This window comes from Vicugna pacos, chromosome 32, assembly GCF_048564905.1.
Source record: "Vicugna pacos chromosome 32, VicPac4, whole genome shotgun sequence".
In the NCBI taxonomy this organism is placed as follows: domain Eukaryota; kingdom Metazoa; phylum Chordata; class Mammalia; order Artiodactyla; family Camelidae; genus Vicugna; species Vicugna pacos.
Window position 1 is genome coordinate 16017493 of NC_133018.1, and position 24188 is coordinate 16041680.

The window sequence follows — 24188 nt, forward strand, 5'->3', positions numbered from 1 at the left end:
TATATAGCTCTTCTTTTTCATGCTCATCCCTATTCAGAGCATGATCAGCGTGATCTCTCAGAACTGGTGTCATTCTATCTAAAGCAAAGTCTGTACAGCTTTGAGGTTAAAAGAACTGACCTGAGTCCCATTCTGCCTGGGTCCACTCCTGGCCTAAAACTTTGTGACCTTGGGCAATTTCCTGTACATCTTAGACTCTCAGTTTTCTTATCTGAAAAATGTGGCGAATACTAAGTAGCTCACAGGATCATGGTTGGAATTAATGTTTCTTCAGTTATGTCCTATCATTTGCCACATGGTCACACCAACTAACAAAACATAGGCCCTGCCCCCATAGTGCGTGGTGAAGAAAGGCAGACAATAAACCAGTAAATATTTAAGTCAGCAGATGGTGGGAAGTACCACCGAGACAGATAAGGCACAGAAAGGTGGAAAGGGTGTCACGGGCTGGGAGGAGTTATTTCACTTCAGGGTGGTCTGGGAAAGCCTTTCTGATAAGATGACTTCTGAGTAGACTCCTGAGTGAAATAAAGAAGCAATTCATGGCACCATGTTGGGGAAACTCTTCCAGGCAGAGAAATGAGCATGTGCAAAAGTCCTGAGGCAGGGGCATGCCTGATATGTTCAAGGATAGGTAAGAAGGCCAATGTAGCTGGAATGAAGTGGTCAAGGGGGCAGGTAGACTAGATGACGTCAGAGAGGTGGCAGGGGCAAGGTGTGTAGGACCTGGCAGCCTTCTATAAAGACTTTAGCCTTTACTCCAAGTGAGATGGAAGCCATTGGAGGATTTTGAGCAGAGAAGGAAGATGATGTGATAGGTTTTAAAGGATCCCTCTGGCTGCCACATAAGACTAGACTGTAGAAGGGCCAGGTAGCAGGGAGAGCAGTTGGCAGGCTGTTGGGATTATCCAGGTGAGAGACAAGAACACCTTTGATTAAATTGGTAGTAGGTAGTAAGAGGTGGTCAGATTCTGGATATGTCTGAAGGAAGAGCTGGCAGGATATGCTGATGGATTGGATATAAAATATATGTGTGTGTGAGAGAGAGATCAAAGATGATTCCAAAATGTTTAGCTTGAGGAATAGAGTGGCCATTTACTGAGGTGGGAAGACAACTTATGTAAAGAGCTTAGACTGATGTGGGCATGAAATAAGTGCTCAGTAAATATAAGCCATTCTTTGTATTGATGATTTTGGTTTCCTGGGCTGTCTAAATTCAGTCACCCAAGGCTTTGCCAGTGATGAGCACACCAGGCAAAAACATCATAGGCATCTAGCCTGAGTATGTACCGTGTGCCACGCACATGATAGGCAGGATCTTTACTTAGCAGTACCACCCTGCAAGATGTATGAGCGTCCTATGATAAAATAAATATTTGTTGAATTTTTAGTATAGTCCAGGCATTGGGCATTTTTCACTTAATCCTGTCTCTACCACTAGAATGAAAATTACATGAGAGAGATCTTCTACCTCTTGTATACTACTACATCCACCTGGCACACAGTAGCCACCTTAGTTAATATTTTTTAAATGAACTATCATTATTATAGATAGAGGTTGAGTAACTTCCCCAGGTGAAGCTGCTTCTTAATAAATTATTTGTTGGATAAAGGGGTGAATAAATGCATATTACATTTCCATTTTAGAGAAGAGGAACAGCTAGGGGCAGACCAAATTTGAAGCCAGGATTTCCTGATCCCGAGCTAGGACCCTTTCCACAGCTACCCTCTGGGGCCTCATACCCTCTTCGGCTGTGTTTGAGAATGCCTAAGGATTTGATGATCCTGATTACACCATAACATGTAAAAATCCAGGCCACTCAAGGAAAGAAAGATCCAATGCCGGATCAGATTGTGAAACTCCGGTAATATGACCTAAATTTTTGTCTTTGTGAAACTGCAGGACTTTAAAGCATTCATTTTATCTAACTTGCTGAAGGTCACACCGGCTGTAAGGGACAGAAACAAAATGTGAACCCAGTCTTCCCACGCCTGAATCTCTGTTTATTCCTCTACTAAAAAGTAAGAACTATGTAGGGGTTCTTAATCTGGGGCACAAGGATTCTTAGAGGATCTTCGGATATAATTTATGGTACCTTTCCCCCCAACATTGTCTGCTAAACCATGTGTACTTAGGAGCAGGCGCAGTTTTTGCGGGGAAAGGATTCATATCTTTCATTACATTCTTCAAGGAGCCTATGATCAAAAAGTTTACTTACATTTTATCTTATGTATCTATTTTTTAACTTAAAAAAACTTTTTAGATGAGTAGAAGGAAGAAAAAAGAAATGGATGGTGGGCAAGAATTGCAGAGATAAAAAATAACAGATGCCAATTTTTGTTACCCGTCGCTATTCATTCATTAACTCACCCATTCATTCATTCAACAAATTTGTGTTGAGCACTTGCTACTCGCCAGGTACGATTCCAGAGTCTGGGAATGCTGCAATGGCAAACTCTTTGTCTCCTCTGATGGAATATAAACTCTCTGATGCCGACAAAATAATAATGATGATGACAGTTATTATGTCCAGGTGCCATGAAAAAAATAGCGGAGTCAGAGGATGGGGAGGAGGGGAGATGGCATTTTAGAACGGTATTGGTGTTTTGTGCTCAGAACCTCCTGTTGCTGTGCATGGACTTCAACGAAGGGAGTGATCCCAGATGCCAGGGTGTCCTCCGCAAACCTTTCTTCTCCGCTTAACCTCACCAGGGTGCTGAGCTTAAGGAGAAGGGAGGGCACGGGGAAATGCAGCGTGCACGCTCCCTCCAGCTCCACGGTTCGGAGCTCTCGAATTCGGCCAGGAGGACAGTGCGCAGGCTCCTTGGATTAAAAGGCACTGCCCAATAGGAACTTCCTTTTGAGATTGTGGTCCCGCCCCTACAGCAATCCTTCCGTTTCCGCTTCCGGTGTTGCGGAGATCCAGGTCGAAGATGGCGGCGGTTGCGTCCCGGGTTTCTGGCCTGCTAGGTCGTTCCCGGCTGCTACTGCGGCGGCCTATGTCGAGTGGCGCCCACGGCGAGGAGGGCTCAGGTACTGGGCCTGGGGTCGCGGGGCGGGTCTCAGTCCCACTCGAGCGAGGGTAGGCAGGACCGTGACCTTGGCTTGAAGCCTTAGGGGAGGGAGGTGAGACCCGGGCGGGTCCCCGCTCGCTGGGCCTGAGGGTTTGTGCCCCCTCCTCAGCTCGCATGTGGAAGACCCTCACCTACTTCGTGGCGCTCCCCGGGGTCGGAGTGAGCATGCTGAACGTCTTCCTGAAGACGCACCACGGAGAGGAGGAGAGGCCCGAGTTCATCGCTTACCCCCATCTCCGCGTCAGGTCCAAGGTACCCCTGCAGTCTCTTATAGTGTCTGTTCACCTTTCATTCAAAATGCCCTAGTTCTTCATTCTCTAAAAGCGTCGGAGCCGGGTGTGTTGTTTCTCCTTTAATCCTCCCAAACATTTTTTAGTTTCTCCGGTTTTACGGGAGGGAAACTTGAGACTCTGGTGTCATGTCTGAAGTTTTCTTCATTGTCATACGATAAGTGTCCTTTAGCTTTCCTTTCCCTGAGTCATTCCACCTTTTGCCCTCTGATACTGTACAGTTGTCGGTTGTACAAAACTTGGAGGTTTGGGGAACTCTTAGACTTTCAGAATCGGAAGGTGGTTCACCTTTCTAAGATCTGGGCACCTGGTATCTATTAGCAGCTAATGAAGAGACTGACAGCATCTATTCCTCACCTCTATGCTAGTTACCGTCCCAGCTATTTCATTCTTTCGCTATTGATGCAAATATAATCATTTGGTTTTTTGCTGTAACTATTTTTAGAAAGAGCACTTTAATAATTGATTTTTGTTAAATAATTTTTTTGGAGGGGTGAGAGGGAGATAATTAGATTTGTTTGTTTAAGAGGAGGTACTGGAGATTGAACCCAGGACCCCATGCTTGCTAGGCAAGTGGTCTACCACTTGAGCTACACCCTCCCCCACTGTTTTGTTTGTTTTTTTAAACGGAGGTACTGGAGGTACTGGGGATTGAACCCAGGCCAGGACCTCGTGCATTCTAAGCAATGTGCTCTACCACTGAGCTATACCCACCTCCCCCTAGAAACTGATTCTTTAATATTACCTCACTCAGCCCAGGTAGGACTGGCCTCATGGAAACTTAACCTCAATTCTTAGATTCAGACAGAATCTTTGAGCCCAACCCCCACCCCCACCCCGGTACAATAGAATTAGAAGGCACACAGCAAGGTTTCTTAACCTAAGTATTGTTGACATTTAGAGTTGGGTAATTCTTGTTTGGGTGAGGGGCTGTCCTGTAAATTATGGGATATTTAGCAGCATCCTATCCACTAGGTGTCAGTAGTACTGCCTCTCTCCCCAAGATGGCTCCAGATGTTGGCCTGTGTCCCTAGAGGGGCAAAATCATCCTGGGTTGGAAACCACTGCCCTAGAGTAATGCTTTTCAATAGTAGCATGCAAAATAAATGAGAGTAAGTTGCAGTTTCCAATCCAGAGAGTTGTTTCAGGTCCAGAAGCCTGCATTTAAGTAAGCATCTCCTCCCCTGTACTCACCTCTACCATTCTGATGGGGGACAGGTGATTGAAGGATTACACTTTCAGAAACACATCACTGATATACAGTTACCAGGGAGAGGCTTCTGAGTAATGAACTTGAGCTTGCTTTTCCTACGGTCTAATGTACAGGCTCTCCTGTAGTTTATAAGAGCTCCCTTAAGTTATGGGAGGACTGAAATATGTCAGCAGTTAAAGGACCAATTTCCACTTTGTTTTTTTAATGTATTACCCTATTTTAAGCAGCTTGTGGCAGTGCTATTGCGGAACTATTTTCTGGAATTGCCTAATTGGCATGTTTACTCCACAGCCCTTTCCCTGGGGAGATGGTAACCATACCCTATTCCATAACCCTCATGTGAATCCGCTTCCAACTGGCTATGAAGATGAATGAAGAGAACCTGGACCACTACCCAGTGGGGACCACAGCACTGGTTTGGACCATTACTCTGCACACATGGACCAGAAAAGTGTATGGGACCTTAAGCTCACCTTGTATCCAGTGATGACCATTATACTGATCTTCCGTCCCTTTGCTTATAGCAGGAGATGGCTTAAATAAATAACTTAGTCATGAGCTGGAGTGGCATTCCTTGGTGTTTTTCCCTCAGAAATTAGCATGAATGTTATTTCTGTTTCTGCAGTGAAGATCTGTGGCTGCTGCTTCAGGTACAGTTCAGACCTCTGATTAACAGTGTACCAGGCCTGTCCTTGATTTCTTGTGCCTGAAGTTAGTAAAGCAGAGACTATAAGTAGATCTAATTTATGGTCAAAATTGGCAGAGTCCTGGCAGACTCTGGATGGCAAAGACACCAGCCTTTGCTGCAGAATACTCCCTATAGTCAGATAATTTTTTCCAAAGGTGTCAAGTTCTCATCTTGGGTCATTAATCAGCAGCCTAAAGGCTGGAAGAAAGTTTTGGAGAAATAAAGGCAGTATGACACATTTCTGCATGTAGTACAAGCTTTATTGGTTTCTGGAATTAAAACCTTCCTGTAGCCATAAGATTTAGGAGAAATAATAGTTACAAACTCACTGTTAAAGAGCAATTAAGATTTTCCTCTTCACAGTTTAAAACCTTTGAAGTAGCTGATTGTTGGATAAGAACAATCAGAAAAAATTATTCCTTCATTAGCAATTACAGTAATATTTGTTTTATTCTCAAGGCTCAACCAGACATTTTTGTGGTAAGATTCGAGAGGCTATAAGGTTTTGACTGGCTTGTGGCCAGTCTTATTTCAGGACAGATATACTTAACTCCAGGTTTCTCCCTCAGCTGCATTCCAAATATCTTTAGTATAATGGACCTTAACCTGTCAAAATAATCAATGTAAAATGTATTATAATGACATTAAGGGCTGGTCATGTTAAATATGAAATTCTTAATTGATAAAGTGAAGAGGAGATAATAGAATCTAGGCCTTCTGTAAGTCAAGTTTCACACTATGTAGGCACATAAAAAACAGAACCAAATCATTCACGATTTGCAGTTGTGGAGACTACATGAGATTCTAAAAGTATGTAGGTGCTCACCTGATTCTGACTTTTGTGTGTGTGTGCCATTATATAAACTTTTAAAGAAGGTATTTGTGTAGCTTATTGTGGAAATTTTAGAAATCAATGAGGTTTCCAACTGCTGTACCATACTACCTAGCTTAGGTAAACCTTCATTTTTAAATCATAAAAACATGTAAAACTCTCCCCGGTGTCTACATGGGATATGTGGGATTACAGGGTGATAACTTCCATAAAGTGCACTGAGTTCCAGGGGCAAATAATAGAAATTTATTCCAGCTTCATGATTACAGACATTACAGGGCAGGGGGAGCAGACAAAGAAAATAAAGCAAACTTTTCTCTCCCCCATTTAACCAGATGCAGCATTTTGGCATTTTTATGACATACAAGTTGACTTAACTCATCAACTTAGGTTGAAAGCTGGCAACAGCAAATCTTTGCAATATAAGATAATCCTCCATAGCTACTCCAAGGATCTTAATTTCTGAACTACACTATGAGCTATGAAATGGTGCTCACTGCAGAATTCTTGAAGCTTTCACATCTTAGTGAGATCTGACACTATTTGTTAAGGCAGGGAACTGTTAAAAGCTGTTTTCCTCTAGGTTAACCCAGTCCACCAGCAATCTTAACAGTTAAGTTACTATATAAAAGTAAAACTCTGCTCCCAAGCATTATTGAAAATGTGCTGGGAGCCTTTTCCAGAGCATAAGCTCCCTGAGAGAAAAGAGATCCTAAGCAGTTGCTTCCATGGACAATAACCCCAGTACAGTGTACATGTCCTTTGCAGCATAACTCAAGAGGTCGGGAAACTTGCTCATCCTTACAAGCTTATCAGATATTTTAAAAACTGATCACAGGCCAAGTATTGCAACCACAATCCTAAATGATCGCATTATTTAGCACATTGAGTTTCTGCAGAGATGTCAAAGCCAGAAATCTCAAAGCAAAGAGTGACAGTTCATTAACGAGTGAAAAATATCAATGAGGAAACTGCTCCCTCCTAAACTCATCAAATGGATCGCTTCACAGCTTTAATTGACACAATCCAGAGTTCTCAATTTCCTGATTCGAGGAGTCCATTTCAAGGTGACTGTCAAGGTCAAGAAGAGCTTTCAGGCTTTTCTTTGCCATGGCCCATGAACTCCAGTCCTTCAATGGGAATCTCCTTCTCCTTTATTGCTTTCTAATGGGAGAATAAAACACATGATAAAGATCTACATGAAGCCTGAAGACCAAACCTTATAATGGGATAAAGACATCTTGGAATTGTTCTGAGGATGTTTTTTAAGTTAACTAATTGGGAGTGCCTTGCGCAGGCTATTCTTACAATTCAAAACAGTTTCACGTTCATTGGGCTGGAATGAAAATTTCCGAATTAGCCTAGAGAGAAAATAAGTCAATGAAGGGATTGTAACAAAACGAGACCCTCCACTGATGTCTAATAGGCCAGCGAGGCTAACACCCCGCGACTCGCCCCTCAGCAACAGTGGAAAAGCACACCACCGCAAACCAAGGAAACTTGATTCTAGTGACCTTCGACTAGTCCCTTCCTATTTCTGGCCATGAGTGTTCCATGCATAAAATATGAATAAGTATGCCCACGTTGAAAGTTCAGGTTGAGCACCAAATGAACCAAAGAATGTTACTGGGCTCCATAAAAAGTAAAACGCTGTAAATATAATTAACTTTGTTATTCGAGAGATACCAGGCGAGAGAACTACCACAGGTCTCGCTGAGGCTTTTCTTCACCCTGCCCGTCCCAACCCCCTCAAGACACGACACATGTGGCCGGGGACGCGGGGCTCGGGCCGCAGCTCACCTGAACACACTGCTGGTAGCGCTTGAAGAGGTCAGTGCACGGGTCCCCGGAGCCGTCCCCCTTGAGGAACTTCTCGGCAAACCAGCGATTGAAGCACTGGTCGTACTCGCGCTTCATGTCGGTGCAAGCCTCCCCGACGCTGTTCATGGCGGCGGCGGCGGCGGCGGCGGCGGCGCTCTCGGATGTCATCACTTTTAAACGCGTCGCTCGGCTTTACGAGAGGACGCACTACGGAGGCCGAGAAGGAGAGGGATGTGGGCGCGGGCTGCGTGCCTGGGCCTTCGGGCTTCGGCGGCGTCCCGGCGCCGGAGCTTCACCTCCGCTGGGGCGGATCCTCAGGTAAAGGCCGGGGCTCCCGGGCGGGTGCTGAAGCGGGGCGGGAGGCGGAGCAGGCCCCACCCGTGACCCACACCGTCCGCCTCATCCCCCCAGGGAAGTGGCCGGGTCACGGCCGAGCTGATCGAGCACCTGGAGCGGCTCGCGCTTGTGGACTTCGGCAGCCAGGAGGCCGTGGCGCGGCTGGAGAAAGCCATCGCCTTTGCCGACCGGCTCCGCGCCGTGGACACGGACGGGGTGGAGCCCATGGAGTCAGTCCTGGAGGACAGGTAAGCTCGTGGCTGCGGCCCTCGAAGCCTGGCCTGTGGCGCCTTCGCTACCAGTTAAGGTGGAGATTAGTGTCTCATTTCACGAAGGGGAAAGGAGCATTAGCGTGGTAAAAGAACTTGCCCCCCCGTCACCCCGCGGGTAGGTGCTTTCACTCTTTCTCTTGTTCATTATGGCTCCTGTCCCTCGCTTTGAAATTCTCGAGGCCTCCCAGTGTAACTGGGAACAAAATCCGAACTGCTAAGCTTCACCTTTGAGGCCCAGCTTCCTAGAGTCCCTCCCTAACTTTCCATTCCCACATACTATTCGTATCACTCCAGTCACACTGGCTTCCCTCACTGTTTCTCCAACACGCCGGATGCGTTCCCTCTCTAGGATCTTTGCACTTGCTGTTCCTGTCTTCTTGGCTGGTTTTAGCCTCTCCTGACCAAATACCCTCCCCCCTTCCAGTCACTAACTCCTTATTCTCTTGGGTTTTCTTCTAATATTTTTCTTGATTATCTTATTTTTGTTGATGTTGTACTGTTTCTTGTTATTAGAACGTGAGCTCATGTCTGACTTGCTTACTGCTGGATTTCTGCCTCAAAAATTTCAAATGCACATTATTTTCTGACCTAGCAGTTCCCTATGGAAATCTGTGAAAGTGCTTAATGATGTGTGCGCAAGCGTCCAGGGTTTGCAAATCTGCTTATAATACAAAACAACAGAAAAGAAACAAACAAAAAAACCCAGAAACAGTCTTTCGTGGCTAAATACCTCATCATACACTGGAATATTTGGCAATTAAAAATAATGAAATTATATATGCTGATATAGAAAGGTCTCCAAGATGTACTTAATAAAAAAGGCAAAGTTCAGGACATTGTATGTGGTATTATTGATACTTTATGTGTAATCTATTTTATATATTCTGGTATGCATTAAGTTTTGTTTTGTTCCCTGAAAGGGCATGCAAGAAACTGTTAACAATGTTAGTGTTAAAGAAAGTGGAAATGCAGAGGGAAGTTCTAACTTTTCCTTTTATACTTAGCACTCAAAAACACAAATAAGGGAGCAGAGAAATAACCCAAGTAGTGAAGTCGTGTCGTGTAATGCAGTAGAGGGGGCAGGTCATTGACAAAGCAGCCTGTGAATACTGTTCTTAAAGGGTGCAACTTCTACCCACCTCTACCAGTTGTTGCCAAATCTTAATACATTTAAAAAGAGGCTGTATTTTTTGAAAAGCAGACTTGTTGTTTGGGACTACAGTTTCTTAGGAAGGGTGGGTATGTAGTTCATAAAGATAGGGGCAGCCTACAACTCTGTCTTAGCCTTTTCCTGATGGAATAAAAAAAAAAAAAACTACCACAGGTGGGAGTAGCTGCCATTAATGCTGGTAGGAGATCCACCTCCTCTGTAACTATAACCTTCGTGTAAAGTGCTTGCTAGCCTCATGGTCTCACTCCAGTCTTTGATTTCTTCATATCCTCTATTTTGTAAAGTGATGCTTAAGTCTAGGGAGGTTAACAAATTTGTCCAAAGTTACGGTGTTTCAAAACAAATCTGGTATCATTCTCCTACCCAAGCCCTTGAGATGGCTCCCCGGTGCTCTTTAGAATAAGGAGGAAACTTTCACCTCACCTAGGAGGCATCATTTAACCACACCCCTGCCCACTTCTTCAAGACAGTGATCCCTCAGAGCTCTCCATTCTTTAGCCTTCTTAGAATTCTGGCCTCTTGTTTTTACTGCCCCTTCATCCCACCCACTTCTCTTTTTTGCCTACTTAACCTCCTTTCTTTAGATTTCAACTGCCACTTCCTTAAGGAAGTTTCATTCTTTTATATTGAGTCAGGTTCCCTTTCAGGACCTGTGGCTCACATGGTATTTAAAAGAGCTGTAATCATATTTTTATACATCTATTTAAGTGATCTTTGATTCTCTGCCCCTCTCCTGCTGCCCATCATCTTCTAACACTGAGCACTCAGTAAATGTTCGTTGAATATTCTTTATTAATATCTACGGGAAAGGGAATAAAAGTGCAAAGAGGAGTCAGTTTCCTCAGTCATCTAGAGGTTAACTATAAAGAAATGCAACTGTTACTCAGGGAAGTCTGTGGAAAGGTTGAAGAGGGATTTGGATCCAGTGATTTACAGTCTTGCCATAAATTAGGAAACCAGTAGGGTAATGATTCCATTTCAAATGTGTGACATTTGTAGGATTTTCGTGTTTTGGACATACTGCCTTCACTGACATTTGAAATGGAACCTAGTTAAGTCAAGTGTTAAAAGGGTTTTAGGTGATAGTCACACTAGCTATAAAGGCCTTGACTGGCTAATAGAAATCTCTTGGCACATTAATAACCCGTCACTTGTTTCGAGCTAAAAAGTATTAGTGTGCTTACATACCAGGCACTAAGATTTTATATGCATTATATCTCAGTTATCAGATACAATCCCGAAAGGTAAAGAAGATGAAGGAACTAAGGCTCAGGAAGGTTGTTACCCTCGACAAAGTTCCACAGGTAGTAAGAGGAGAATCCAAGACTTGGAACTCAGAGCTGCTCTCAAATACTGCTCTAGCTATGCCACCTCAAGTCAGCCTTTAGAAACTTTATTGTTTTTCATCTCAAATCCAGAGACTGACTCAGATGATGGCATCTCTGATTGCAGTCACATACTTCAATGCTTAGGATGTCCCTCAGAACCTTATTTACCAAATCAATTAGCTCTCAATTCCAGTCTGCATGAAACTAGAAATAAATGGAAAGACTTGTAGATGGAAGTAGAGTGGCACCCAGAGAAACAACTCCTGGCAGCCTGATTCCAGGGAAGAGGCAGAAAGAAACAAAAACAGCAGCAGAACTGTCCCAATGGTCAGCGCGAGGGCCGGCAGAGGCGCTTCTTCCTCCATGCGGCTGTTAAATTAACTACTGCATTTCCTAGTTACTGGTTTCAGTGCCTTGTCTGTGAGCTTTAGAGGGCAGGGATTTCTAATTCACTGCTGGAAACTTTCTCAACCAGGGTTTTTCATCTGAATGAGAACACAGAACGATCACATTACTCTTTTTCAATTCTGTGAAGGATAGTACGTAACTATTAGCCCAGATGCACAGAAGTTGATTAAAACATTATCTGGACCAAATTCAACTGTTCTACAATAGTAGAACCCTGACTGAGAAAGCTTTGTGAGGTGAGGCAGACATTGTCAGTAATTGACAAGCACTTGAAGAGCTCATCTGGTCCTGTTTAGCATTTTATGCATGATTTGAAGTCAAGAAGTTAAGTGACTTGCCAAGTGAGGGGTCTGCTTGGTGTGCCACCCTTACAGAGACCCTGGGCTTAGTAGCCTATGATTCATAGAAAGGTGTGGATTTAGTCTAGAAACGACTCCATGTCAAACAGTAATTAGGTGGAAATGTGTGACATTTAGAGGTGGATTTCGGTTTGGAAATGTCACTTACACAGGAAACCTGATTACCAAATGAGTGAACAAATCAACTGCTACCCACTGCCGGGAAGCAGTAGTCTTTAATCACCTGTTGGCTGCAGCATTCATATTCCATCAAAATCTCCAAGTGCCCAGGAACAAGTAGCAGCTTCCAGTCCCTAGGGACCAGGCAGGTCATGCATGAGGACCCAGGTTAAGTGCATAGGTGTTCTCCGAGTGAGGGGGGACTGAGGCGTGCTTGGGGTAGGTAGACTTTCTGAAAGGAGCGGGTGGTATTTAGTGCCCACCTCTTCCTGCCATGAGAACGCAGGCCCAGCACTGTCAGATCTCCGTGAACATTATTTCACTTAATATTCCCAGCAATTCTCTGAAGCATTATACAGATAATGAAAGTGATAACATGGAAAGGCTGCGTAACTTGCATACAGGCCATGTGGCTCTGGCATTTGAATTCAGCTGTGATTCTGGAGCCCAAGCTCTTAGCCATTTTGTTACACTGCCCAACAGAAATATAAACTCCAGAAAGTCCAGTGGTCACCTTTACAGGTGATTTTTAATTTTTTTTCTTCTTTTTCCTTCTAATGATTTTTATTTTTGTTTTCCAAGTTTCCTTAAATGTGCATGAATGCCCAATCCTTGTATGATTTAAAAAAAATCTAGTGCAGCTTTCATTTTTGGCAAGAAACTTAAGGTCTGGAAAGATCATACTTGTTCAGGGCCACACAGTTAAGACAGTGCCAGATCCTGAGAGTCCAGCTCGCCACTCTTTGTACCATGAGTAAGTGTTTATTGTGTCTCTTCCTAGGCTGCGTGCCACAAGAGAAATAAAAACCAATCCTTTTCTGAAAGAATCGTGACAAGTCGGCCCTCTACGCAGCCTTTACCCAGATGTTCATGTCACATCCTTGGCCCCATTGTCCCAGGAGGCTTGGCCCTCAGGCTGTGTCTGGCTCAAAGCACAAAGAGCCTGGCTGCTATCAGTGACTGAGCAGACTACTTATTTTTCAGCCCAAGTATCTGGAACAGGCTCAGGCCTCTTCTCATGGACTTTTAAAGCTTAAAATAGTGAATCCCCATACATATGTTCAACCCATGTTTCACTAGTTTGTCACCTGGATACTTTAATGAAGCCAGTAGGCCCTGGGAAGAGTGGGAGTTTACCTCTCTCCACCAAAGCAACCTATCCATAGTAATCATCAAAAATATTTACTGAACGTATCAATCCTGAGGAATTACCACTTACCTCACAGGGTTTTGGGGAGAATCTATAAACTGTAGGCTGTTATTTGGTCTACTGTTGAACATCGCTCCTCCATCTTTGAGCAGTGACCCTAACTCCAGAATATGCTGTTCCCTTGTCCCGTTCTTGACCCTCTCCACTCATCCCTAGAAGCTGTTCTGAGACGGTAACCTTAAGCTTCTGGTTTTGTAGATGTCTGTACTTGCGATCTGACAATGTGGTAGAAGGCAACTGTGTTGAAGAGCTACTACAAAACTCCCATCGAGTTGTGGAGGAGTATTTTGTGGCCCCCCCAGGTATGTGTTGCCCAAAATGGTTTAACAGACTGTCCCACAGTAAATTAAGAACGTACTAGGAACTGTGAGGCCCAAATTTGCTGTGTGAAAGCACTCTGACAAGTATGATGTGGGTATCAGATGAAGGCGGTCAAAAGATAACAAACTTCAAGATAAATTAAGTCCTAGGGATGTAATGTATAGCATGGTCACCTTATATAGAAATACTGTATTGTATATTTGAAAGTTGCTAATAGAGCAGATCTTAAAAATCCTCACAAGGGGAAAAATTATAATGGATGTTAATCTTATTATGGTAATCGTTTTGCAGTATATACATATATCAAATCATTATGTTGCATACCTTAAACTTATACAATATTATATGTCAATTATATCTCAATAAAACTGGAAATAATAATTCTTTAAAAACCACATGTATTAACAATGAAAAAAAATGTAACATACATACAGGTGGCAGTAGACTCCATGGGTCACAGTCACCTCTAGGGACAGCGGCATATCTGGAGCTCAAGCTCAGCCTAAGGGGGCAGCTGGCATGTGCTACTTCTCATTCAGCACCAGGCAGGAATGAGAGCCCATTTTCCAAGAGAACCTAGAAATCTGGCATTTTGTGTGTTATTTCCCATATTTTAAGTGTTGAGAACTAATCCAACTAAAAAATGAAATACCATGCAAATAAAATATACCTGCAAGCCAGATGCATCCTGTGAGTCATCAGTTTGCAACCCCTAGTGTAGAGATTTGCATCTTTAAACCTCACTGTAACTATTTTAAATGGAAGCTTGAAAGAAAACTCTGGGTCAGTGATGAAACTCAGACCTTGGGTGGGTTGAACTGTTATCTCCTCTGCAGGTAGGTGAGTCCTCAGAGCTCCTGCACCCTTCTGGACATTTGGGGATGGGAGTAGCCTGAGCACTCAGGTAGATGGCTTTCCAAGTGCCAACTTCAAGTTCAGGAGATCCCCTCAGAGGAGAACCATTCTGAGCAGCCTCCAGAGACAAACATCAGCCCTCCAGCTCAGGGATTAACTCTTTGATCAAGTCTAACCAACGAGTTAAAGGAAAGCTCTGGTTGAAGCAAGGATGGGAAGGAAAGCTAAAAAATTTGTGAACTCAACTCTTAATCATGCCTCTGATTAACTAAACTACCTCAGTTAACTGTGGAGAGAAATAAGATTTTATAATCTCTCCATCTCAAGAGTCTGATAGTTGCTGTTTCAGCAAACATATTCATTGATCATATGCTAGTTCTCAAATAGAACTTTGTGTCAGACTTTGCTTCTTGGGAAGAACTGAGTTCGCAGTCTCTCCTCTCCTACATGCATATAAATGACTGGCCAACCTGTCTCTGCTCCTTACTGAAGTGTGCATTAATTAGGCATCACTCAGAACTGTGATTCTTTCAGATACTCATAGTTACAGAAACAGGATAGTAACTACACATTTCTATTGCTTATTTTTCATGACAAACTATGTGATAAGTTAGCTCAGTTTGGAGCCAACTGGGAAGCAGGTTCAGCTATAACATTCTTTTTTGTTACTGTTTTCAAACAGGTAATATCTCTTGGTCAAAGCCGGATGAAAAAGGCCCTTCTCACACCGCTGAGTAGCTATTCTGGGGAGGGGTGCTTTATGAACACATGGAAGTGCACTGACTGTTTCGTTATTATAAACACTAATGTTCCCACTTCCTCCAGTCATCTGTAAAAAAACTGACGGTTAAGTATTTTTTAGTAACTATCTCTTCTGAAGACAACTGGGAAAGATCTAGCAAAAACAAGGCAATGAGTTCCTGATGCCAATGGAAGTAGGTGTTGCCATTCCCAAGGAAATGAATCAAGTATTTACTCACAGGCTGTTTGGTGTGAAAGACTTTAACCCCTCCCCATGAGACTGTCTACCAAACTGCATTTAAGTGAATTTTTCTATTTATGTAACCGCTAGACATTGCATCTGATCACTGTGTGACAACCTGAGCTGTCATTTTTAGGTGCTTTTTCTGTCAACTTGAGCAGCCTTTTATCTTTACTGAACACATTTGAATTCATTCCTGGGTACCCACTTTGTTCCAAATAGAAGGCTGACTTTCTGCTAAGGTAACAGGAGTAGGGAGGCAACTTTGGGAGGTGATGGATATATTTATGGCCTTCATAGTTATGATTTCATGTGTATACTTAACCCCAAAGTCACTGACTTGTAAATATTAAATAAGTATAGCTTTTTACGGGTCAACCATACTTCAATAAAGTGTTTTAGGTTGGGGGGGTGGCTGGGGATAGCCCTGAGCCTGCAACAAAGTAGGCCCCTTGCCCCATGATTACTGAATTGAACAGAATCCAAGATAGTGGGGTTTGGTTCAGGGTTGGTTTTTAAAGCTCTGATACCAAGGACAAATGAGGCAAATTTAGGAGTGAAAAAGATAGTACCAGAATTTAGAGGGGTTTTTTTCTGTATGTTGGTGTCCACTTTAAAGTCAGTTTTGAGTCTTCCCATTCCCTTCCCCTATCTGCAAAGCTCCCTTTTGCTTTAAAAGCTGCATCTTCTTCTTTAAAGCTGCTTGCTTTACATGGTTGCCCTTGAATTGTAAGAGAACCCTGAACCTGCCCTTGGGATTGAAGTTCTCAAACCACCATCAGAGCAATTATCTTTATCCCCTAGATAAAATAATCTACTCCTGCTTCTTACCAATTGGGTGTAAAGTGCTGCTACCACTTGATTTTTGTGTGCCTGTATGGTGAAATCTATAAACGTAATCAAGGACAACCACACGTGTCAATTACTAAACGTTAAAATATATTTCTAAACAGAATGGGCCGACTCAGTCACAGTAACTGCTGATCTCCATAGAAGAGCAACCCACAAAGACACAGCACTGATTTTTTTCCCATAATCAGGGGTGAAAAATATACAACTTGTTTCTGAACCAAAACCACAATTTCTGCAGTTAAAAATGTTTCACTGCTAATATGGCCCTGGTAGAAATTATGTAGTTTTATTTCCTTTAAAAAAAAATTTAAAAAATTTCCTAAGACACTAAGTCATCAATCTGGAATGTAGATTCTGAGCACAAAGCAGCTCAGTTCACCTAAAAAATAAAGAAAAAATTCCCATCACCTGTCTCAGTAGGGTCTGAAAGGAGAGAAGTAGTGTGGGGAACCCCTGCTTTGGTATGGAGAGTCACGGCCCCTTGACCCAGACCGAGACCGTGAGTAGCCATAGCTGGTGCTTCTCTCTGGATAAACTCGGATGTAGGAAGTTTCACCCTGAAATTCAAACAAAAAAGTAAAGGAAAAAATAAGACCCAGAAGAATAAAGCATACCACCGCTAACATGGCTGCCTAACTGATAGTTCTACGGCTTGCTTGGCACAATGCTACCTCATTTAACCCTCACAGCGGTGCAGGAGGTAGATATTCTTACTTGTCCACTTCAAGAATGAGGAAAACTAAGTACCATCTGCCCAAGGTGACACAAATAATAAATGGCAACTCGATTATGTGGTAAATAAATACTAGCTACTACTGTTAACATACCTGAATTACTGCCACTCTCAGAATCTGAGAACTGAAAAGGATCTCAGAAGTCATAAATACAGTTCAGTCCCCTGCCACCTCACATATGCATCTTTCGATAGGCACCCATGGAAGGAGCTAATGTGTATTCAACACCTTCCAGGTGTCAGGACCTGGACTAGATGCTTAATTATCTTCATAATTAAGCTTCCTGGAAAGTCTTGTAAGACAATGCTATTATTGTGACTATTTTGCATATGGAGGAACCACGGCTCAGAGAGTAGCTCAGCTAAGATTTTAACAAGCAGCAGAGTCATGTCCAGGCTGGCCTGTCTCCAGGCCCTTTGTCCTCAGCCAACATTCTCAGATCTAAAGATGCTAAGATGAAAGAAGCCAGATGCTTCTTTCCTCAGTGAAGTTAGTAATGTGATTTACTCTTACTGGGGCCCTACTTTGCAGCATAACTGAGGATCAGGTGCTGTTTTGTTTCTGCTCCAAATTCAAGTCTTAGAGGATAGGACTGAGCAAAAGCATTGTTTAGCCATGCAGTCTCCAAGCCATAAAGTTAGGGAATTATATGAATCCTTAGAAAAAGAAATAGGCCCAGAAAGAAATTCATGTCTCCAGACATCCTTAAACCCCATAGCAAGTTAGGATAGGATAACCAGAAAAAAAAAGTCCAACTGGTGGTCTGGTATCTGGTCTCAATGGTATCAAAGGAACAATCACCATCTGAATTAGACTGAGACCCAAAGCAGCAGCCACCTTCTTGAAAGGAAGGACATCAAAAGCTGAGTCCCCAGGGTGAGGTAATGAACCACAAGAAAATGCCAAGGGCTCCAGTGACACTAACTCCTGCACCGCTTCAGGAAAGGCACAGTGAAGTGACAGTTCAGCAGTACTCAGAAGGGCTGAGACGAAGAGGCTGGCCTGCAGAGCCAGGATTAGACCCAGAGGAGGGAGAGCCATAATGACGTTTGTGGAGGGACACTGCAGAGTAAGCCAGGTGTGAAAAGGGTGTTATCACAGAATAGCTCACCACATTATGACAGACTGCACAGGTATTCTCTCCGGGTTAAAAATACCATGACTGCAGACGCCTCTCTGTTATGACCCTGCAGGGCTTAGGCATGATGACTTCCTTGGCTTTGTCCACTTAAGACAGATCTTTAATGGTACTGTGCGGTCATCAAATGCAAACGCATGGCCTGTTGCTACTTCTGCCAGGTCAGCTTCAGGTGGAGTGCTCTGGGTACAAGCTCAACAGAAGGTGGGGACCCACCTCATGAGAGCGGAATTTGGTGTCATCCAGTTTACGCAGGGCATATTCCATATCTTCTTTTCTGAGATATTCAACCATCCCCATTCCATCTTTCTGCACATCTGCATAACAGACGTCCCCAGCTTCTCGCATGTGATCCTTCAGGTCCTGCCAGCTGCCTGATGGAGGGAGTCCTAGGCACGGAGAACATAAGAGAAGAGGCCACATCCTTCATCCATATTAACTGTTAAGAGCCATCAAGACCTAGGGTCCCTTCTTCATCAATCACTACTCTTAAATCCTGAGGGTCCTCATATCACAAATCTTGATAAGGGACACAAAACCAGAGAAAAGCACTAAAGTATGTGTGGTAAACCACCATAAGAAGCTGGGCCTAGGCTAAGTTTCCAGAGACCAAGCCTTTTCAACAAAGCAAGAAGTCCATCCCACTACAGGTTTAGTATCTCTAAGAATTCAGAGCTTCTCTTTCTTTGTGCTTCATAATTAATAACAAACTCCCAAGGCTTTGAGTTCTAATTTTTTCCATTATGAAATTTATCAGTACCAATTATTTCTTGCCTGACTGGGTTCCCAGGACACGGGAACTTTGAAACCATCCAGTAAGATAACCAAAGTGTAACTGAAGTAACACAACAAAAACCTAAAGTTTCTTGTAGGTAAGAATGACTGACAAACTAGATAAAGTACCTCTTAAAAGATCACCAACATTCTTCAATACAGTAGGGGAAAAGGTAAGACTCAGACGCTAAAACTAGTCGGGAGTCATACAACCCTACCTGATGTCATGAAAGGGAAATGTGCTCCTGCTCTCAAAGGCTGTGTTTACCGCTCACAGCTCAGGACTGCAGCCATTTCCTAATAGTTTTCTAAGCAGGATTTCAGAGCAGCATGGAGAGAAAAAAAGATATGTATGACATCCTGAAGGAGGGAATAGAGTTCTGGGGTTAAAAAATTACAAGGGACACAGATAGGCAGATACTGACAGTATCACTCTTAAGCACCACGGGAGTCTGCTGTGATTGTGTGACATTCACGTCTAAGAAGGTGCGAGGTTCCTCAATACATTTCACTCCACCAGGGCCCTAAAACAGCCCAGTAATATTGCGTGCAGAAGGCCCCAGCCCCAGGTCTTTACCAGTGTGTTAACTATTTCAAAAAGACGCATAAACCTCTGAGCTTAGCATTTCATCACTTGTCAACACTAGACATTTCATTCTATACTTTGCAATACAATCCCTAAGACTCCAAGTTGTTTGTTTTCTTTTCTATATAATTCCAAAACCACCATAAAATCTGGCCTATTTTAGGATTCAAGGCTGGGTAATATGTTCAGATCTGGTTCCTGGAATGTCTTTCTAGCAAGTCTGATAGCAGGGCACATTCCAAAAGAAAATGTCTTTAGAATTCCAGCTCAAGGGATTTTATCATCATCTTCCCTTTCAACACTAGAAAACTCCTTTATAAGAAGCAAGTTTATGTTCTACCAAGGCTGCACTATCAGTGCAATTTCATTGGTAAGGTACCTGCCTCACTGGTAGAGCTTCAGACTGTCACTGCACGTAGGCTATTGAAAAGGAAACCCCACATATCCCATGCACTAAAGAATAACATCTCTTGGAGGTCAGACTCTGTGCTAAGTATTTTACATGCATTATCTCATTCAGTTTGAAAGGAACATACCTGAAACAAGAACTCGGAAATCAGATCTTCTTGTAGGAGGCCCATTCCTTCCACCACGGGGCCACCCACCCCGACCTCCATAAGTCCTGGGGAACTCCACACGAAGCCGACATTGGCCATAATCATAACCGTTCCTTCCATAAATTGCATCCTCAGCATCTCTGCAAAGAAAAGTTTGGAGTTAGTGCTGCTCAGGAAGGCAGAATGACTTCCCCATGAGGGGCATGAATAACAAGTATAAAAAGGAAACTTTGAGTGAGGAAAAAAAAACCCCAAAGCTTGATACCCTACTGCTTTGGTTTGAAAACCTTTAATGATATTGGGATAGAACTTTATAGCTATCACACACAGGGTTCTCTAGGTATGAAATGATAATGAATAAATAAATAGATTACTTACAAGAGGTCTAATTCAGATGAAAACAAACTGTTGACAGATGATTGATTTTGCCAAGGAAAGTGTTTTTCTAACCGTGGTGAGCTGTTTCTCAAAATGCACACCACACACTACTCCTTTAATACTCTCAAGGCCTAGTACCATCAAGTCTATAGAAAGAAAAACCCATTTAAGAAGAGGGAAAGAGATAAAAGCTCAAAAGACAAATGCAAATTAGTGTTTTGTGAGGAATATGGGATTCCCTCAAGTGTACCTTTTCAGCATGGTTTGGAGGACTAAGTTGTCAAAACCACTCAGTACAATTTCACCGAAAGAGGTAAATATCCAATAAAGTAATACTTTAAGTCTTCCCTAGGGCTCTAGGAGAGTTAGGAATGCCAAGTCGCTTCTCCAGTATTGATGGGAGAAAGAATGCCCTCAGAGGTTGGGAGGACAAGCAGAGCTGAAAACATACTAATGAAGGCATCATTCACTTGTCACAGGCGCATAATCGTTTACCAAGATTCTAGTCACAGGATTAAAAGCAATAAGGACCACGTCCAGTTCAACCCTAGCTAAGTTCATAATACAGAGGAAGAAAGGCAGAACTGCAAGAGTTTACGAGCAGCCTATGAACACAAATCGACCTCAGTTCAAATCATTCTTTGGCTACTTAACTTAGTAGTTTCTCTGGGTAAGTATTTGATCAAGATTTTTACATCTCTAAATGTGAGAAACCCTGTCTCACAGGGTTTTTGTAAGGATTAACTAAGACACTGTGTGCGCAGTGCTTTGCTTGAAACTTGGCATCTAGTGGTATGAAAAGATAGCTCTTCTATTATGAAAGGAATGAAGGACGAGATGACAATGTAGCATATCACACAGCAAGTTTGTATTTGAAAGGGCAGAACAGGGGGGTTCAAATCTTATCTTCCCTTAGTAGCCTTCTGTTATCAACTCTAAATCCTCAGTTTCCTTATCCATAAAATGTGGTTAACGGTGCCTACCTTACAAGTTGTTGAAAATGCTAAATGATACATAGCATGATACGTGACACATAACAACTAGGACTGTTATCTAATTAATAGTGGCGCAACCTTTTCCAGTTTAGGTGTGAAAACGCCTAGTTCCATTTCTGAGGCAAATGGCAAAACGCTAGGAATGAGCTCTGTCAAGAGTCTTCAACCATCAAAGCCTCAGGGTGCTTCCTGCCTCCCCATCCTCAGAGGCTCTCCTTGCCTGTACAACCACACCAGATGGGTAAGACACCCCAGGGTCAGTCCTTGCAGTGAAGCCCGAAGGTCGCAGACCAGGCAAAGCGCCCCCTGAGACGATGCTGGAAAACAGAGAGCAGGCTCCTGTTTACCCCGAGTGTAGTAACCAGCAGAGCGAGATGGCTTCTAAGAACCACCAACCGCAGTTTTGAAAGTTCCCAGCCTTTTCCGGCCCAAGGGTCGACCCTCTTCGCAAAATCACAAGGACTCCTTCAAGCCGGTTTTGGGTTTCGGGATGGAGAGCTTCCAAATCCTTGGGGCCCTTAGCAGCTAGCGGCGCTTCCTTCACTAGATTAAGAGTGAACTCAGAGAGCCCTCCAGACTGTTTTAGAAGTTTTCCCAAATCCCTGATGCTTTTATAAGAAAAAGCCCCGGCATTTTGAGGCGGGGCGCGCCTGGATGGAGACCTGTTCCATCAGAGACCCCTTTCTGCGCTCCAAAGGCACCCACATCCCCGCACTGCGCGCCCCGCCAACGGCGGGTTCCAGCTGGGGGAGGGGTGGGCTGGGAAGGCGACCGACCACTTCTCCTCACCGAGTCCTCTCCCGGGCCGGCTCAGGGGCCAAGCTTCACAAGCCCTGCATCACTTCCCACGAAGGGTGCCTGTCCAGCCGTGAGGGAAGGAATGGGCATCTGTACCATCCCAGAGGCCGGTCTGCGCGGGGTTGGGCCCTCCCAAGGCCCAGCTTTTGTGTTTTTAAGTAAAGTAAAAAAATAATAATAGAGGAAGTGACGATGGAGCAAAGGACGGCCCGGAGCCCCGCGGTGAGAGGAGGCCTCAGCCTCCACCCGGGGGCGCCGTGAGGGGTCTGCGGCGAGGGGGGAGGGGAGGCCGCGGAAAGGGAGGGGGAAGAGGACGGGAGAAGGTGGGGGCCCGGGGCCTCGGGTCCGCGGTCTGGTGGCGCGGGGGCCTCACCGGGGGTCCTCGAAGCGCACGAAGGCGAAGGGCACGAGGCCGTGCCGGTTCTTGAGCTCGATCTCGCGGATGCGGCCGTACTTGTAGAACAGGTCCTCCAAGTCCTTCTCGCGCACGTCGGTCGGAAGGTTCCCCACGTAGATGCGCCCGTCGCCCTCGCCGCCGCGCTCGTCCGCCCAGCCCGACATCCGCACCGCCCGACGCCGCGGGCCCGCCGCAGCCCACGCCGCCGCCGCCGCCTCAGCCGGGGTACCCCCGCAGCGTCCCCGCGGGCTCGGAGGCGCTCAGGCGCACAGCATTGTGGGAACGGGAGCGGAAGCGAGGGGGTCGGAGGAAGCAAAAGGATTCCTCTTAAAGGGGACGCGGCCGGAACGACTGCGCGTGCGCGCCGGCCGGTTCTCCCTGTAGGTGCAGGGGGCGCTCGGGAGAGGCCAGAGGTAGAGACTGAGGAGACTGGATTCAGTTCCCGAAGGTAAGACGCACGCCAGCTCAGTGGACTGGGGCAAGTGACTCAGGCTCCCTGGGCCTCAGTTTTCTCTCTCTGTAGCGCTGCTTACCTCACAGGCTTTTGTGAGCACTTGCTGAGGTGACGCGGGTGTAGCGTCCAGGGCGGGTCCCACGGGCTGTCATTCCGGGTGCGGGCGCCGCAGGGAGGGAGTCGGCCCGGGGCCTCAGGCTGACCCCGCGGCGGCCTGAAGCAGTCCCCGACGGCTGGGCTGAGCGGGGCTGTCGCGGCCCTGAGCCTCAGGTTTGTTTCCCTCTGGGCCCGCCTGTCCCTGTTTTATAATTGCTTAGAACTGAAGGTGCAAGATGGACTTACAATGGATGTAAAAGGCCTGAGATGGGTTCCGTAGCTTGGACTTGAAGTTTATCGGAGACAAGGAGGGAGTAAAAGAATCATAACTATAGAGACTGTCATTATAGAATGCTTCCGGCAGTTTGTGCTTTTAATCTTCACCTAGTATGGAGGGATTCCAATATTACAGGCGAGAAAACAGAGGTATCATAGTGGGGTCAAGATCAGAACCCGAAGCCATGCTTCCAACCTACGCGCTGAGTCCTTCCGAAGCTCTGGAGCTCAGGTAGACTCCCACCTTGGAACGTTACCACACTTACATTCCATGGTGCAGAGCGTTGAACCTGGGAACGTTACAAGAATGAGGACTTGCATCCAAAGAGTCTTGATCTAAAAGGATTTTTCTTATTAAAAAGGAAACCTTTATGGATTGACGGATGGGTAGATATATGAGAAAGCAAGTGTAGCAGAATGTTAACAGTATGATCTAGACGGTGGGTGTATTCGGTGTGTTCACTGTACCATTTTTTCAACCTTCCTGTATATTTGAAAACTTATAATAAAATGTTGAGGGGAGTTAGGAAACACAAAGTATTAGTGCTAGCAATAGCAAGAGAATAAAACCAGACGTTGAATCTGAATGTAGTTGAGCCTTTTAAAATCAAAACAAACAAAAAATTAGGAGAGACACGTAACTACTGAATATGTAGCTTTTTGGAAGGCAGATTGATCATATATATCAGGTCCTGATTATACACATATACCTCTTGATCCAGTAATTCCACTTGTAGGATATTATCACAAGGACATAAGAAATCCTCACAATAAATTTTGTGTATTCATTACATTCTGTTCAATAAAAAAATATTAAATTCCTGATAATAAAG

At 44.4% G+C, this 24188-nt stretch overlaps 4 protein-coding genes and 1 non-coding gene across 5 annotated transcripts; 2 read left to right on the forward strand and 3 right to left on the reverse strand.

Annotated features, from left to right (window-relative positions):
- The first annotated feature begins 2890 nt into the window (after nt 1–2890).
- Nucleotides 2891–5136, forward strand: COX6A1 (cytochrome c oxidase subunit 6A1). Its single transcript, XM_006204808.4, has 3 exons — nt 2891–3034; nt 3185–3327; nt 4870–5136. Exons 1-3 carry the CDS (start codon nt 2935–2937, stop codon nt 4951–4953), a joined length of 327 nt encoding a protein of 108 aa, XP_006204870.1. The 5' UTR covers nt 2891–2934; the 3' UTR covers nt 4954–5136.
- On the reverse strand, nt 4002–4080 carry TRNAS-AGA (transfer RNA serine (anticodon AGA)). The gene has a single exon. It is a non-coding gene; the product is annotated as a tRNA-Ser (tRNA).
- A 1185-nt stretch (nt 5137–6321) lies between the features above and the next one.
- On the reverse strand, nt 6322–8088 carry TRIAP1 (TP53 regulated inhibitor of apoptosis 1). The gene is made up of 2 exons (XM_072953380.1): nt 7899–8088; nt 6322–7262 (listed from the first exon to the last, which is right to left on the reverse strand). Exons 1-2 carry the CDS (start codon nt 8085–8087, stop codon nt 7179–7181), a joined length of 273 nt encoding a protein of 90 aa, XP_072809481.1. The 5' UTR covers nt 8088; the 3' UTR covers nt 6322–7178.
- A 9-nt stretch (nt 8089–8097) lies between these two features.
- GATC (glutamyl-tRNA amidotransferase subunit C) lies at nt 8098–15688 on the forward strand. The gene is made up of 4 exons (XM_015239626.3): nt 8098–8237; nt 8331–8503; nt 13361–13464; nt 15021–15688. The coding sequence occupies exons 1-4, from the start codon at nt 8151–8153 to the stop codon at nt 15074–15076; spliced, it is 420 nt and encodes a 139-aa protein (XP_015095112.2). The 5' UTR covers nt 8098–8150; the 3' UTR covers nt 15077–15688.
- Nucleotides 15689–16238: 550 nt separating this feature from the next.
- SRSF9 (serine and arginine rich splicing factor 9) lies at nt 16239–23596 on the reverse strand. The gene is made up of 4 exons (XM_006204914.4): nt 22506–23596; nt 19941–20101; nt 18261–18433; nt 16239–16729 (listed from the first exon to the last, which is right to left on the reverse strand). Exons 1-4 carry the CDS (start codon nt 22691–22693, stop codon nt 16586–16588), a joined length of 666 nt encoding a protein of 221 aa, XP_006204976.2. The 5' UTR covers nt 22694–23596; the 3' UTR covers nt 16239–16585.
- Between the last annotated feature and the right edge of the window lie 592 nt (nt 23597–24188).

What these genes read in the sequence shown, in the direction of transcription:
- TRIAP1 (XM_072953380.1), bottom strand. Translation starts at nt 8,087, where the DNA reads ATGACATCCGAGAGCGCCGCCGCCGCCGCCGCCGCCGCCGCCATGAAC. An exon ending in GCTACCAGCAGTGTGTTCAG is followed by an intron (nt 7,263 to 7,898) that starts GTGAGCTGCGGC and finishes TTCTCCCATTAG; the next exon opens with AAAGCAATAAAGGAGAAGGA.
- SRSF9 (XM_006204914.4), bottom strand. Translation starts at nt 22,693, where the DNA reads ATGTCGGGCTGGGCGGACGAGCGCGGCGGCGAGGGCGACGGGCGCATC. An exon ending in GTGCGCTTCGAGGACCCCCG is followed by an intron (nt 20,102 to 22,505) that starts GTGAGGCCCCCG and finishes TTTTCTTTGCAG; the next exon opens with AGATGCTGAGGATGCAATTT. An exon ending in TTTCCGAGTTCTTGTTTCAG is followed by an intron (nt 18,434 to 19,940) that starts GTATGTTCCTTT and finishes CTCCGTGCCTAG; the next exon opens with GACTCCCTCCATCAGGCAGC.
- GATC (XM_015239626.3), top strand. Translation starts at nt 8,151, where the DNA reads ATGTGGGCGCGGGCTGCGTGCCTGGGCCTTCGGGCTTCGGCGGCGTCC. An exon ending in GAGTCAGTCCTGGAGGACAG is followed by an intron (nt 8,504 to 13,360) that starts GTAAGCTCGTGG and finishes CTGGTTTTGTAG; the next exon opens with ATGTCTGTACTTGCGATCTG. An exon ending in GTATTTTGTGGCCCCCCCAG is followed by an intron (nt 13,465 to 15,020) that starts GTATGTGTTGCC and finishes GTTTTCAAACAG; the next exon opens with GTAATATCTCTTGGTCAAAG.
- COX6A1 (XM_006204808.4), top strand. Translation starts at nt 2,935, where the DNA reads ATGGCGGCGGTTGCGTCCCGGGTTTCTGGCCTGCTAGGTCGTTCCCGG. An exon ending in CCACGGCGAGGAGGGCTCAG is followed by an intron (nt 3,035 to 3,184) that starts GTACTGGGCCTG and finishes CCCCCTCCTCAG; the next exon opens with CTCGCATGTGGAAGACCCTC. An exon ending in ATCTCCGCGTCAGGTCCAAG is followed by an intron (nt 3,328 to 4,869) that starts GTACCCCTGCAG and finishes TTTACTCCACAG; the next exon opens with CCCTTTCCCTGGGGAGATGG.